Source organism: Pleuronectes platessa, chromosome 21, assembly GCF_947347685.1.
Source record: "Pleuronectes platessa chromosome 21, fPlePla1.1, whole genome shotgun sequence".
Classification (NCBI taxonomy): Eukaryota; Metazoa; Chordata; class Actinopteri; order Pleuronectiformes; family Pleuronectidae; genus Pleuronectes; species Pleuronectes platessa.
The window spans coordinates 8057801-8073386 of NC_070646.1; the positions used below are offsets into that span (position 1 = coordinate 8057801).

The 15586-nt window shown below is 41.4% G+C and overlaps 1 protein-coding gene across 2 annotated transcripts in view; it reads left to right on the forward strand.

Moving 5' to 3' along the window:
- Positions 1 to 2898: 2898 nt before the first annotated feature.
- The window catches only part of dock1 (dedicator of cytokinesis 1), a 170895-nt gene continuing 158207 nt past the window's right edge, over positions 2899 to 15586 (forward strand). For both annotated transcript variants that reach the window (XM_053413680.1, XM_053413681.1), the window contains exon 1: positions 2899 to 3101. In XM_053413680.1, the coding sequence (XP_053269655.1) occupies positions 3059 to 3101 (43 nt within the window). In that variant the 5' untranslated portion in view covers positions 2899 to 3058. The remainder of the gene's footprint in view (positions 3102 to 15586) is intronic.

Genomic DNA, 15586 nt, shown 5'->3' on the forward strand with positions numbered 1-15586 from the left:
CCAGCAGGACTCATCTCCTGACTTCCTCCAGCCCGGCGCTCTTCGTTGGTGGGCAGCTGGCCTCCGGAGAGACATCCCTCTGGAGCTCAGATAACCACTCACTGCTCTCAAGTTTCAGCGCTCAATAAAAGCCCTTTACAGTGGAGGTATTAATGAGAATTGCCTGGCTCAACTGGACTCCTTAGTATGACGCGTTCCAGAAAGGCACCCTGAGGAATTAGTAGCAACAGGAGTGCTGGAGCTTATCTTCATTTCAGATCTGTTGAGGTATCAGAGTAGAGTTTATCAATATTTATAATAATACAATATAGAGATAAGAGTGAAAATGAATATCAGCCATATAGGAAACTAGAATTTCTTGCTGATATCACTCCACAGTGTTTCAGATATCACTTACCAGTTTACTGCCAAACTATCCTTTTTCACTTGCTTCCAACTCTCCTGAGTCCTTAGTGTGAAAGGAAGTAAACACTCTCTGTCTTGATAGGAACTAGGTGCTGGTGAGTACTGTCTCCGGTCAGGCATGTAGCAATGTGAGGGATGCTACAGCGAACAAAAGAGTTACTGAGTGCAAGGGCTGAACTTCCAATACAGGGAGGGAGATAGAAGGAGAGAGAGGGGTGGGCGATCACTTGTTGATGCAACGCTTGACGTAACATTTAAACAAAAAGCATCGTTAATATTCATCGTTTTAATTATTAAAACGTCTAATTTTGGGTTTATGCAAGTCACGCACATCATGCAAAGAGGGGGATGAAAGTCTCTGACACTCAGGCATCCTTAGAAATGATAGAGCGTCACTAATGAGCAGATTATCCATGTTATTCCATGACTCACTTACTACTTCAGATATGGCCTTTGTTGAACACCCCCGTTTCTGCTCCTCCCTGTGATCTCGTGGCTTGTGGCTGATGATGAGGTTCTATATTCCAGCCATGTGACTTGCCTTAAAAGTGGGCCAGTGTCCTCTTAGATAAGTAACTGTGACCCACATGATGTCCCACGATGCATGAGTGAAGGCAAGAGAGAGGAAATTCGCTCAAAGCTGTCGAGGCTCATGCTTCAGATTTTATTTAGAGGCAGTAACACAGCAACAAAAAAAGATTTGGCAGCTGCTTTGACGTTTAATGAATTTCAGTGTTTCTCAGTGGATCAACGGTCCCCAGATTCCTCTCAATGCAACTTCAGTCCCTCTCAGGGGAATAACATTTAGTAAATGTCTCTTTAAAAACACATATGACAGATACTATGAATATCAATCGCTGTGATCTCTTTTAGGAAACCTTATGAAGTTGAGGAGACAGACGCAGACGCCTTATGAAGCGATGTAAATCAATTTGCATCTTTTAGTCTGCTGTCTCTGGGAGATAACATCAAAACAAATTTAGCAAACTCATCTTAAAGTGAGGTTAAAAAAAAGTAGCTTCTTTATTATGAGTTTGAAAGCAGCATCGCCCTCTGCTGGCAGTGTTTCAACACAAAGAAGTGGGGGGAGGGGGGGAGGGCATGAAAGGGCATGGGGTTAAAAGACTGAGAGACTTCTCCAAAATGTGGGACGCAGCAACAGGGTGAGCAGCATTGGTTCAACGAAGACGAATAAAGATGAGCCGATTGAAAAAGACAGTGGAGGCCAGGGGTGCCCCCCCCCCCATGTCTTTTAATAACCACCTGCAGCTCTGAGAAATGATTCTTGGTATTTCACTGCAGCTCAGGGTAACTGGCTAACTTCATTGAGCAGGAAGGAAGTGGACACAGAGCACATGAGCTCTAATTCTGTGGCCTGCGAGACCGTCTCAAGAGCCATCTCTCATGGTTGTGTGTGTTTTACCACGTGCATGGGGATATCTATATAAAGGAGAAATAGACCCATGTCTTGATGGGGAAATTCATTTTTGTTTCATAATTTCAGACAAGTGTGATATTGAGATAAGATTAAGCGCTGTGTGCTATTTGTCTGGTGTTTGTCTTTATTTCAGTCTGAGTGAAAGACCAAACAAAGTATAGTAAACAAACTACTTACACTGTCTTTCTTACACTGTGTTTACCAATTAGTGTAATGACTGCCACTAGTATATATAATTATTATCTATTCATTAATCCCAATCTCCATTGAATCTGGGTTTCTGTGTAAGTTTTGCAAGTATAAGATACTTTTGATGACAGAATAAAACCCATTCAAATAATGTTCGATCAAGCTGTCAACTAACCAATCAGTAAGACTTCATATGTAGATCACTTTTTATACAAACAATGTTAGACAGAGTGCTTTATGGAACAAAAGTAATGCAAACGTCAACAAATGTTTTTTTAATTTGAAATGAGGAAACACTGAAGGCAGGTGAACAACCAAGGGTGAAAAAAAAAAGGAATTGTAAGGAAAAGTTACAATGAAAAAATTATAAACGTAGATAATTATACCAATACTAATTAATAAAAAAAGAATGCAATAATACTGAAAAAATAAGATATAGATAATTAAGTAAAGACAGTCTATGATGTATTTACATATATAAATAAATAACCAGATAAAAAAGCTAGGTATTGAGTTTGCCTTATAAATAAACACATTCTGCACATTATATTTTTTGATTTAAAAGTAATTGCAACCTTCAAAATTAAATATATATATATATTTGAAGTAGTGAATGAAGAGTTTATCTTGCATGAATATGACGCCTCAGTTAACACCTTATTATACCTAAATGTGATTATAGCAGTAAATTGCTGCTGTATACTAATTGAAACCTAAGTTGATCACCATCACTACACAACTTTTTACAAGTTGTGTAGTTTACTCTCGGCGTGTGTGTGTGTGTGTGTGCGGGCGCGCGTGTGTGTGTGTGTGTTGTGAGGCTGAATAAAAACTTGCGTCCCCTTCCTCCCCCTTGCGGAGCGTCCTGTCACTGGAGGAAAATGGCTGCCAGGGGTTGCTCCTCCAAGCTCAGAGAAAAGTGAGGAAAAGAGAGAGCGAGGGACAGGCTGGACTTTATCAACGGCGAGGGGGTCACGTCTGGACCTTTTGCTCGCGGGCGACTCGCAGGAAGCCTCGACGCGGAGGATGTCTCGCTGGGTGCCCACGAAGAAGGAGAAGTACGGTGTCGGTACGTGAGAGAAAAACTTCCACGCTCCATCGTTAGCTCGTAGCTCCGAGGCTGAACAAGTTTGGGAAGAAGCCGCCGCTGCTGCTGTTGCTGCTGTTGTTGTTATTGGAGGAGAAGAGTGAAAGCGGCTGAATGTGGAGGGGAACATGGCGGGGAACCTTCCTCATGGAGCCGAGGGAGAGTTTATCTGCAACGTGGCTCGTTTGCATGAAACACAAATCAAGGAATGTCAGTCTTTTGTGAGGAAGAGGAGTGAGTGAGTGAGTGAGAGTGTGTGTGTGTGTGTGGGAACCGAGGCGCGCCTAGTCGCAGCGCTGCTTCCTGTGTCCCGAGGCCTTGTGAGGGTTTCACTTTTTCCCGCTGTTGTTTGGGAAAAGTTGGTTGTTGTTGTTGTTGTTGTTGTTGTTGTTGTTGTTGTTGTGACTTAGTTGTTGTGACTTCCTCGCAGCAGTTTGGAACCGGGCGTCCTCACCTGAGAGGGCCGCGTCCCGTTTAGCTCTCACCCTCCGTCCGGAGAACATCCATCAAGACTCACACGCTTCACAATAAGAGCATCTGTAGCTGCAAGAACTTTGTTATTGGAATAATGTGACCAAGGGGCTGCTTAATGTAGCCCAGAATTATATATCTAACAATTCTGATAATTACCACTATAAGCATTCTTATTTGTTTTAAGTTAAACCCTATCATACTGTTAATATATCATAATAAGTGTCCCTCCTGAATTTTGAACCACAGATCTGAGTAGAATGTATAAAGAGCCTATCTGACATTAATTAATGGATAATTGATCCTTAATTAATGTGTCAGAGGGCAGGGAGAGTGTGTTTCTTTAGTTTTTACACCATTTGTTGTAGGAAAACTTCTACTAACGCTCAATAATCATGTTCTATCTTACATACGACATGAAAAACTTAACAGCCACAAGGGTTCTAACTCTATTTGATTGGAAGTGAGAATGACAAAAACTTTTGGGGATTCATTATATAACCATTTTAACCCGTCTGCAGCATGATGTTGAAGTGAGGACCAACTGACGTAACTGTCTCCCCCTCAGAGTCCTCTTCATCAGAGGGGCTGTCGTCTTCTTCCTCCTCCTCCTCCGAATCACTATCTGCTTCCTTCCTTGGGAGATCAAATCTAGGGCTTCTTGTATAGTTTGTATTGCTGCCATAAGCTCAGTACGTTAGTTCAGTTTGTTACATTGCTTGTGCTTGCAGGTGCAGATCTCGTGTCCGTGTCAAGGGACTCTCTGACCTCTGTATGACTTCTGTTTCTTATGTCTACCATATATGATCACTCCTATGCTGTTTCACTCTTTCACTGTTGAGAGACCCACAGGTGCCTGTCTCTGCCTGTCAACAGCTTGGTTCTGTTCAGCTGGTGATGTTGCACAACCCATGTTTTTTCTAGAATAATGTGGTTGCTCTTTCACAACAACACGTTGTTGTTTTTGATGCGTGTAATGTGCACCGCCACATGCGTACTCCCCTTTTATCTCCGTCCATTAGAGAGACGGGGGGGGGGCTTGTGCAGGGGGCTGTTGGTGACTGATGGATGAATTCAGCAGGTTTTTTACCAAAGCTTCGATCAGATCACCTCAGGCTACAGCTTCCAAATGAGCTCTGTTGTTTTCAGCTCAGCCCGGTCCAGGCAATATGAGCTGGTGGCTCCTTTGTGTCTCTTCAGCAGATATGGTTTGCTGGTATTCATATTAGTTAGTGTGTGTGTGTGCATGTGTGCTGCACAGTGTTGTGATGCTAATGATTGCCTCACGATTCACACAAATATCCATGAGAGCTTGAAAGTCAAGGTTCTTCAAAAAAATCTTGTACAAAAAAATGCTTATGGGAAACCCTGAATACAAGAGTGGATGAGACGTTAGTAGATAGAGAGGTAGCTGCCACATCACTGCTGCTGGAGCTCACATCCATTGCACTTTTAATACTTCATGGGTTGACCAAGTCACACTAATGAGCTCTCTGTGAGACCTCTTACCCTGCCAGCGCTCGCTCTGGACCCATTTCTGTTCCAGCAAAAACCTTTTTGTCATATCATTTACGACTCTCATAATGGTCCCCTGGCTGTATTAGTGAATATAGGAAAACCATCTCCTGTAGTCTATTCACGGCAGTGTTAATAATAAATGCTGCTGTCTTCTTATAGTCACGATAATAACACTGTGATGTGTTGTTTGTCATCTCTTTGCTGTTGTGTAGTTCTCCGCTGGTGTTGACGCTCTTATGTGACAGTCGAGGATCTCGCCAGCGGATTGGCTTCAGCAAGATCAGACAGGAAATTTCAGTTATTAGTTGTTATTTGAGCTGGGTAACATATTAATTGTCATAAATCAATGCCGTGACATAAAACTGTGCATAATCAGGATTAGGGCTGTAATTTAAGATTCTTTTAATAATTTAGATTGTTTTTCAGTTGTGTCAGACAGTTGAAAATCTTTGCTGATGTACATTGGTCAATGGAAACAAAGATCCTCAACCCATTGAGGGCTGGATTCAAAACCACACTGAAAATCTAAGTAAAAACAATTGAATCACAGGCGGATCTAACTTGGATAAAGAGAGAGCACTTGTCTCGAGCCACCAGATACAAAGCCATTGCCTTTTTTGGGGGGTTGTATGGCAGTGTAGGATATACAAGGTGTACTCAAAAATACTACAATGTTTATTTTGGAACCAACCTTTTAAGACTCTTGTGATCTTCAGCATCCCCTCCGAGACAACAAACTTTTTCCACATTGTTACTGAGGATGTCTGTTAACAGGAGGCATTAGCTCCACTTCCTGCGCCAAACAATGTCTTCAGTTCCCCTGGTATGTTCAGAATGCCTCCTATGAGCCTGGGCTTAACTCGGCTGATGTGCTAAATTGACTGAATACATCCACATTCATGAGGCAATCACATCCACAAAAAACAACTGTCTTACACATTTTAAATGGAAGTCAAGATGATTGGGCCCCAGAGCATGACTTCATTATTTTGACCCATTCTCGCATCTAACAGTAGGAGGGAGGAAATTAATAAAAGAAATGCTAAAATCATATCACTCATGACCTTAAGCAAATATCATTACACAGTTCTTTTCTTGTCAAATACAAGCCGGTCTGGCACAAATCAAAGGGATCAGGACTTTGAAAGCCTGGTTATTCTTGTGGCATCTCCAAAACGATTTAATAGGGGCTCAGGGAGATGTTTTTTTTTTTTTAGCTGTCTCCCGGTCCTGTGAGGAAGTCACCAGAGATACTTTTGGATGCTCATTTCAAGTGTTGTCTCATTAATTCAGTTCCATTGAGATACTGTTGCTCCTTGAGAGAGTCTTCAGAGAGTTGCGGTTCTAGAAAGCAAACCAGGAAACACGAAGCAACAGGATTATTTACTGGATCCACACATTGCTGTGCAGCGCAAAAAATTTCCTTTCAGAGCCTGTGGCTTCATGAGAAATGTTTTCCATCCCTTGATGACACCCTGTGCAATCTTGCCTAAAGAAATCTCACATAATACTAGCTCACAAAATAGGAAATACCCTGATTTTGCGCAATTCATTTGGATAGTATTTACTTTTTTAAACTCCAGCTCACAGTTGCAGGTTGGGCTATCTAGGAAATTACTTCCTGTTGGTCAGATCTCAGATTGGCAGCATATCTAAGGAGACAGTTGAACGCCCACCCTGTATGCCTGGGCTTTAAACGTTTGTCACTCTGTGGCCATGAGATCCTATTTCTAAACCTGTGTGTGGCAGGACATCGGGACAGACAACCCCAGACTGCTCTCATTTGGAGCATGTTAGCGGTGAGTGACACATTGGGAGCAGAAAATACAATCACAGTCGCTCCGTCTCTTCACTGAGGCCACAAGTAATTTGTGAAGCCCCCGCCCTGCACCCGAGAAAACCATCTCCTACTCACCAGCGCCGAACGCTAACAAATATGGTTGCAATTAAAACACAGTCTCGGTTACCACATAAATTCTAACCATGTGTTTTAAATTCCCCACCTCGTATTTTACCCTTCTCCTAAACTGTTAAAACTGTCTGGTGTGAAATACGGTCAAGTGAAATTTGAGTCGTTCCTTTTTAACCACTCATGGATTACATTTTTAAGTTTTCATTGTGCTTCATTTGGAAAACGCCTCGTCTCAGGTTTGTTTTTGAAAAACGATGAAAAGGAAAGTTTTTGAACAAGTCACCAGATTCTTGGAAGAAGATGCTGTTGAGTAACAACATTTTTGGTCTGTGTAATATAAATCAAATATAATGTTTATATATATTTTGCAAATGTTTTCTTGCAGATCCTCCTTTTTCTTGGGTGACCAATTCAAATATTTGCACTTGAACCCTAACCCTTGATAATTTGGTAGCTAAAACAAACATCATTTACTTTTCATTGTCTTACTCATTAGAGACCGTCAAATCATCTGAAACAAAAGTTTGCCTGTCATCCTCCTCCTCTGTCTTTTTAGAGGTCAGTACGACTTTGCTATTATTCATTCAGAAAGGGAATTATATATCAACTATGGGCTGCGTTGCTTGGTGAGGCAATTCTAATAGTACAGCTCCCAGTGGCTTGCTGTGCGATGGTGGCTAAGACAAATGACAGCTGGTCTATTTAATCAGTCCATAGCTAAGTGGTTCCACTCTGCTCCTTCTTGGCTCGCCACGGAAGTTGGAACACGTCTACGTCTTGTTTTAAAGGTTGCCGTCGTCTAAATGTTTTGTGGGAGGTGGTCTGAAGCGGTTGTTAACAGGTTCACCTTGTGTGTATACACAGTACTTACAGGTGAAATGTACGATTTTTTTCCTCTTGACTGCAATTTGTAGTGCAGTTCAACAAGTATCTGTAACCGTGATTTCAACACACAACATGGAACTGGTTCAAATAACAAGGAGGAAGCAAAAAAAACTATCAATCAGAAATTAGTCATTATCCTGTCAAATTACCACTTGTTCCATCTTGTTTTGTTCTCATTTACGGCCTCTGCTGTTTGTCCTTATGGTGTTGCCTCTGAAGCGCATTGCTTCCATTCAGGGTTCTTAGCATGCAAACAGCTGTTTAAGTATGTTGTACAAGTGATTGTTTAAATGCACTGGTATTGGATAGACACACAATATTGGCCGATATGCAAAGTCCAGGTTGCGGATTTAGTATCGGGAAGTGAAAAATGATATCGGAACATCTCTATCAAAGACCAAGCCTTAACTTAAGTTGAGTAAATTTGTGCCACATCACTGGCAGGACAACAAAAAAACACATCTCACTTGCCTCAGTGAAGAAATGACAAGAGTCATCGCCGCTCAGTTCCTCTAAATACAGTTGGTGTCTCTGTAGTGACAGGAGACAGTGACACAGTTTGACATCACATTCTTAGAGTGAAAGGTGACTCATGTAGGCACGAGTGGGTTGGGACCTCCACAGGAAATACAATGAACTGTGATGTCCCTTCTTGGCAGTTTGTCAAGGAAAGTGGGACATGAAGTAGAAAGGACAAACACACATACACACACACCGTGGTTGACGATGTATGATGAGGCTGCATTTGTGTGTGTGTGTGTGTGTGTGTGACTGATGTGGGTCGCCCCCATTGCTCCTCTGCCCAGGCAGACGGTCTTCAGCTCGCTCAGTATTGATTGTGGACAGAGCAGCTTGTGCATTGTCTGAAAGGCGTCCTGCTGTGCCGCTTATGCTAGTTTGACAGATGGCTAATGGTGTGTAGCTTCTCAATGTGAATCAAAGGTCACTGATGTAGACATATTATTACATAATTTAGATGGTGAATCCATTGCACTTTATGAGTATTGCACTTGTCTTTAAACCTGCAGTTTTTTGTATTTCCTATTAACGAATTGTATGGGCACCCAGGTTGCTCCACTCTATGTATTACAGCTTTGATGGCAGACAACTTAACTTTAGCTCAATGGATCACTGGATTTCAGGATCGGGGGGGGGGGGGGGGGGGATATCACAGTTTGTTTAAGAGCTTATCAGTGATGTAAACTGAACCTTTCAGTGTAAGAACACTACACCTGTATCTGCAGACTCAATTCATTCATTAAACACAACACATTGTGTAGTTTAGCCGCCGGACCGACACATTTTATTCATTTGAAATGTGACTGTTGTCAAATCGGTCATTAAAGTGTTCCAGCAACACTAGACTCCTGTACAATAATTTATTGTTGAGCTCATTGCAATCACTGTCACTGTCCTCTAACTCATTTGTATTTATGCAAGTTGTGCACAGGGACATTGCATACTAATGCAACACAGAAATTAGAGTGAGTGCATGAATAAAAATAATGTTATGAATATAATAATAATAATGAAATGATTTCAGTGTGTGTGTCGGTACCTTTTGAAACATTTTCCGCACATTTACGATGATGATGAATTTGGTCAATCGCATGGTGAAATGCAATTTTCTTACCGGTTCACCTCTACCTGTGATCAGTTTAAATATCGGATAATGGCTTCATCAATAGTCACATAATGTGAAGTAATGACTGATGATTTCCAATTACAGTTACTTACACACAGTATTTCTAAATCTATAATATTTTATTCTTCAATGTTGATGATTGCATAAGTTGTACAGGTTATCCACTTGTCTTTTCAAACACTATGCAATGCAGTGCTAATCCAAACATGATTTCCTCCTCCTTATTGATAACTATCAGCCCTTTATTTGTTGCAAGGTATCGATATGATTTTAAATGTGACTTGTTCTGTTAAGACATTGCTTTCCTTAGATCATTGGAGACACAATCTAAAGACGGGATAAACGGCATAATTGCTTTGTGGACACAAAGTTTAATGAAAGAATTGACAGTGCAGACATGGCTGCCAACTGACTCTGTATTGAGCTTTCTTAACAACCCTCTATCTGGCTGCTTTGGCCGAGGCTTTATTCGTGCTCTGTAGTGATGAGCTTGCAGCTGAGCCGAGGCAGTGCCAGGCTGCTCGTGGGTGAGCTCACACTGGATGACCTGTCTAACAGCGCGGGTCAAGCATGGGCCAAAAGAACCCGACTCGCCTCTCAAGTACCTCAGAGGACAGAATCTAGCTATAAGCTGTTGGCAGGTTAAACTTGAGGTGTATGCATAGCTTCACAGTGCCAATGGCATCAACATGCAAGCTGTTATTAAGTCTCATGAGCTGGAGCACTTTCTCCACTCAACATATTTACTTTTGCCTGAGCAAACTTCCCCAGAGTCATGTTCTCCAGTTATTAAACTGTGTTGGTTTTTTAGTCTTTAAATCTGAAATGCTTTGATTCACACATGGCAGAAAACATTAGAGCTCAACATCTCCGAGGCTCTTCAGGTTACAAAAATGTCAGCATTAATATCAGCTGCAGTCCATATTAACGTTGGGTTTTTCATGTGTAAATGTCTCATGGGTCTCTTGTAATGGAGGTGTCAGTCATTGCAGATGGGCTTGGTATTGCCACGTGCAGCTAGAGACTCATTTTCAGGAGCCTGGCATTTGATGAAATGACCGTTTGTTGTGTGTATGTGTGAGCGTGTGTGTGCGGGCCTAAATACTTGATAAAGTCAGAGCCTTGCAGCTCCGATGCTGGTGGACCCTGGAGGCAGTTTTGAATTTCAGTGAGTGGCAGCTCATCTCTGTGAGCGACCTTTAGTGATTTAGATGAAGTTGTCTCACCAGTGTAGCTGACTCCCAGGTCTCCTGTTCTTAAAAATGAAGACAGAGATTGTGGAGACATGAAGTGAATTTTCATCTGGCCATTATATTTTATACCCAAATCTTTTTTCTACAAATGTCTGTAATCTCAGGGTTGTTATCCTACTTTTATCTAACTTTGACCGCAGGTGTTATCCCTCCATCATGACTGGGCCACAGTGACACATGTGGTTTGAAAAGATGGACTGTAAATTAAGATTGACAACCAGTGTCCAATTCCTCCCACTATCCAGATATGAAGCCAATACATCCTGGTTACAAATGCTGCCATTTTGCACAAATGGGTTGGGCTATCACCGTGATTATGAAAGCGTGTGTCAGTGCTGGTTTCAGAATTGTTACACCCACAGTTTAAGTTGACTCAAAATGAAACCGTGGAGGCCTGGAACCATTAAACTATTTAAATGATTATTGAATTAATTATGTGGAAAATATATTCGAAATCTTGAATTGTTTGTATTCTGCATTTTATTCTGGACCGTGATTCGGGCCCAAATATATAACAATTGATGGTTGCACATGTACAAATTTGATCAGCAGAACTGCGCAGTCATGCTTTTTGCACAAGTCAGAAGCGTAAGTTAAAAATACCGTTCCTGTTATTACATCAAACGCTTGACAGTCATTCGTGAAACCACAAGCTCTAACTCTGAGCAGTAATGAATCCTGTTGAGATGCTGTAAGTAAACAAAACAATAAGGATCGGAAACACGGCAACAGAAACACCAGGTCCTAAAAATATACTATTCAATGCTTTGGTTTTGCTGCAACATGTAAATGGTTTCAGAGAGCTGTTGCCTCACCTCTGCAACACAATTGAGTTATTAAATTAAACAATTGATGGCGTTAGTTCAGGTGTTAATATAATTAATATTCTAATCGCATGTCTTTCTTCTTTAAAGCTTTTGCAGATTTACAGTAGATCAAATGATTACGCTGATACTTTATGGATTCCCGGTCCTTTTGTGATTCTAAGAAGACCTCCCTTGCAAATTTATCTCTGACATTTCATGGTTAGGCTCATGCTGCTTTGCTTTTGGGAATACAATATGCCCAAGGTCCACTTATTTAATAGGCAATTCAAGAGGCCAAGTAAAGATGTTGTCAGTGGCTGGTACAGTCTTTTCAAAGTATTCTTTATTTTTGCAATCTCTGGGAAAGTGCACAGTGGTTGTTCATTTCCACAGTTGAGGGTGTTAAGGCCAAACGAAAGATTCAATCTTTTTTTTTTCTCTGGATGATTAAACCAAGTTCAGTGGAAGTGAACTGTCTTCATCTGTTCCAGCAGTTTAACAGAGAAGTTCAGAGGTGTGCATGATGTGGAGTAGAGCAGGTTTACTTTACTCACAAGAAACTCTCTCGATACAAGTGTTTCTGTTGCACTCTCTGCTCTATCTGCTCATTTATCAGTTGTCTTATGAACGCTGAAAAATGCCCCTGACCTTTTTTTTAAACTGTTTGACAGTTTCATGTTGACGGTTTGTGACTGCAAGCCAACCTTCTCTACCTGTTTTATTACTGATCCACATGATCTCTTCTGTGGAACTTTTCAGAGCAATGACGCCATATTGGTCTCATCACTGACAGCGGACGTCTGCTTCATGATTAGAAACTAGAATCAATATGTCCGCCAAGGCCCAACAGTCCCTTCATGAAACCACATTTACATTCATTAGATCTGGGTTTTTATTTGGATCAGCACCAAATTGCACACACTTATAGATATCATTCCCCTCCTATGAATTCTCTGAGAAATCAAAGAAATCCCTATTGGCTCCTCCTTGACCTTTTTAATATATCCTTCCACCAAGTTCTGTGGTTATCCCTACTGTAAACATAACCTTCTTTAAATGTTGAAATGTTCTCTCTTGATGTATACCACATAATTTTAAAGTATTTTGTAGAAATTCATCCTGTTGTTTCTGCCTAATCCTGTTAACTAACAGACAAACACATGGCATAGGTAATGTCAGCACGAAGACCATGTCCCCTGGGTTTGTATTGTTGCGTACGTTTTGTTTTGCTCCACGTACACTATGAGGTGCTGCACCGGATGGAGGTCAAGTGCTTCATCATCATCAGTGGAGTCACATGTTTAACAAATGCCATCAAGGAGTAAACTTGCTGAGTCAATTGCAGAGTTTCTTCAAATATTTGAAGCTCATTATACCGTCATTAGCATTCGTATCACAGGTGATGTAACACGGGGTCGGGAATAATTAGCTACTTTTCCACATGCTGTGTATTGGTGTATTGACAGAAGAAAAACACAACCCTGTGACCTGTTGAATAATAGATGCAAGCACTTATATCACTGGGGCTGAAATGGGAGTAAAAGGTCAATCCCGTCCTCACCCGAGTCTTGAATATTATTTTCAAGATTACTTTTGAATTATCCGCCTGCTGGATCGATGAGTCATAGATGAAAAGTGTGTCACGAGGCCCTCATGCATTCCACGAGCTCATGAGCCAAATGTGCAAAGTGCAGACAGGTTTTCTCTGCAGAGCCAGTAGAGATGCTAATGCACCACCACCACCACCACCACCACCACCACAAAAAAGAAACCACACCAGAGACCCCCGTGTGAGGAGATCTCTGTGAACAGCTTTGCTCGGTGCTGTGTAATAAGATGCGTTCTGCCCTCTCTCCCTGTTGTATTTGGAAGATGATTTTCAATTAAAGGAATAACTTGGCTCCGCAGTGCCAATGGACACAGAGTTATCCGCCTGCGTTAGACTGCACCCCGAGGCCTGTGTTGGACCTGAGCGCATGGTGGGAAGTTGTGCCAAAAGGTATTACTGCTGTTGGCATCCAGAGCTGTGAACTGCTTGTTCCTTCATCTTATTTCTTTTTCTCTGAACCTGCTCCCTTCCTCTGCCGTACGCCATTATACTTTCGCAGTGTTCTGTTTCTACACCCCCCCCACCCACACATCTATTGTGATACGGTAATATCTCAAGTGGCATTTCCTGCTCGTTTCCAGCAAGAGGGAGGAGAAATCTGGTCCTGAGAGTGAGGGAGAGACCTGGGGCTTTCCTCTCTCGCAGAGCAGCTGCTGTCGTATTAATTTCAGGTTAATTACAGGAGCATTATCTCCACTTTCCAGCTGCAGATAAAGCTAAAAGGCTGTTGTATATAATTGGTTTAAGAGGAAAGAGGGTGATTTTGTTGTTATTTCACAATCCCGGGTTCACTGTCCGCGTTTGCCACTAAATAAGAACCATCAGGCTTCCGTCTGAACGCCTAAACCTCTTTGTAAACCCTATTAGACAGGGACTTTCAATTAATTATCATGTTTTCTCTGCCTTGTACGTCCCAGACAAAGCTCTTTCTCCATTGGAATGTGAGAAACATGCTGTACCGCTGATTGTCTTCTTTCACCGTGCATGCGTCTGACTTAGATAGGTGACGGGATGTATTGCAGTACATCAGCAAACCCCAGTGACCTACATCACATTTTAATAACATACTTAGAAGCCCTTCATTATTATTTGAGTGCTTGAAATGATCTTCATTTCTCAAGAGTAGAAAATAATGAATGAAAGTAGGGATTATTGTAATTTCCTACTCCTTGAACTGTACTTTGACTCTCTTAAAAAATCCGGTCCTACAAGCTTGACTACTCCCAGCACTCTTATGATTACTGGTACTTTTGTAATCACGTGTAGTCTTGCCAAGTATTGTGCTACAGGGACATCTGAGTGTTGTTTATGCAAAAGTTTATTCATACAGTTACCCTCTGCTAATGGGCTTTGTATTCGCATTCAAATGAGGAATTGGCAGCCTTGACTCACTCACCACCTCCAGCATCACACACAAGTGTGTGTGTGTGTGTGTGTGTGCTTGTGTGTGAGTATCACCCATTCCAGAATGGTTTCGATAGTATTGTCAGTAATTTTTATAATCAATCCATCAATCATTTGTTCAGATCTTATCAAACTAAACAGTTTGTAGCTTCTCAAGTGAGAGGATTTGCTATTTTGATGTACTAGCTGGTGTCAGTTATCTGAGCGTGTGTGTGCGTGTGTGTGTGTGTGTGTGCGTGTGCGTGCGTGTGTGTGTAGTCGGGTAGTCTTATGCTTTAAAGTAGAAATGGATATATCACTTTACGAGCAGATCTCTTCATCATTCACCCCGGGTTAGTCATTTATACATATATATTTTGTGTGTGTGAGATAAACCCTCCTCTGCTGACTCCTTCGTCTCGCTTAAGAGATCCATAGTGCAGCTGGAGTGTAATAAGCATCCTCTATTCATTACTGCTGCCTAGAAAAGGGTGTTCTGTTTTCTTATTGAACTCCTCCTCAGTCACGTTAAGCTCTGTTTTAAATTCACATTCCCTTTCTCTGCATTACTGTATATTTCAGTGCACAAGTCTTTGTGTTTCACTCAGCGTGGTAGCAATCCCAGCCCATATAGTGATCATTGTGTCTATCATTGGACTGTTGTTGTTTTGTTTCCGGAGCAGATCTCGGAAAACCATTTGGAACTTTTTACAAAACCTTGCAATTATGTTTATCAGGTTGTGAAGTCGTGCATTTTTATATTTTTTATATTTTCAGTCAAACAAAAATAATTCTCAGTTTGCTATCAGGTTAATTTTGAGATGTTGGGAGATATGCTTTTAAGTCATAAAATGTTGATTTTTTTTCAAAGCACAAAATTAATAATTAATTAACACGGATCAAATGTCAAACTACAGACCAGTACAGACAAACGTATAAATGATCAACTCATATGATCTTACTCCCACTTACTTGGCATTGACTC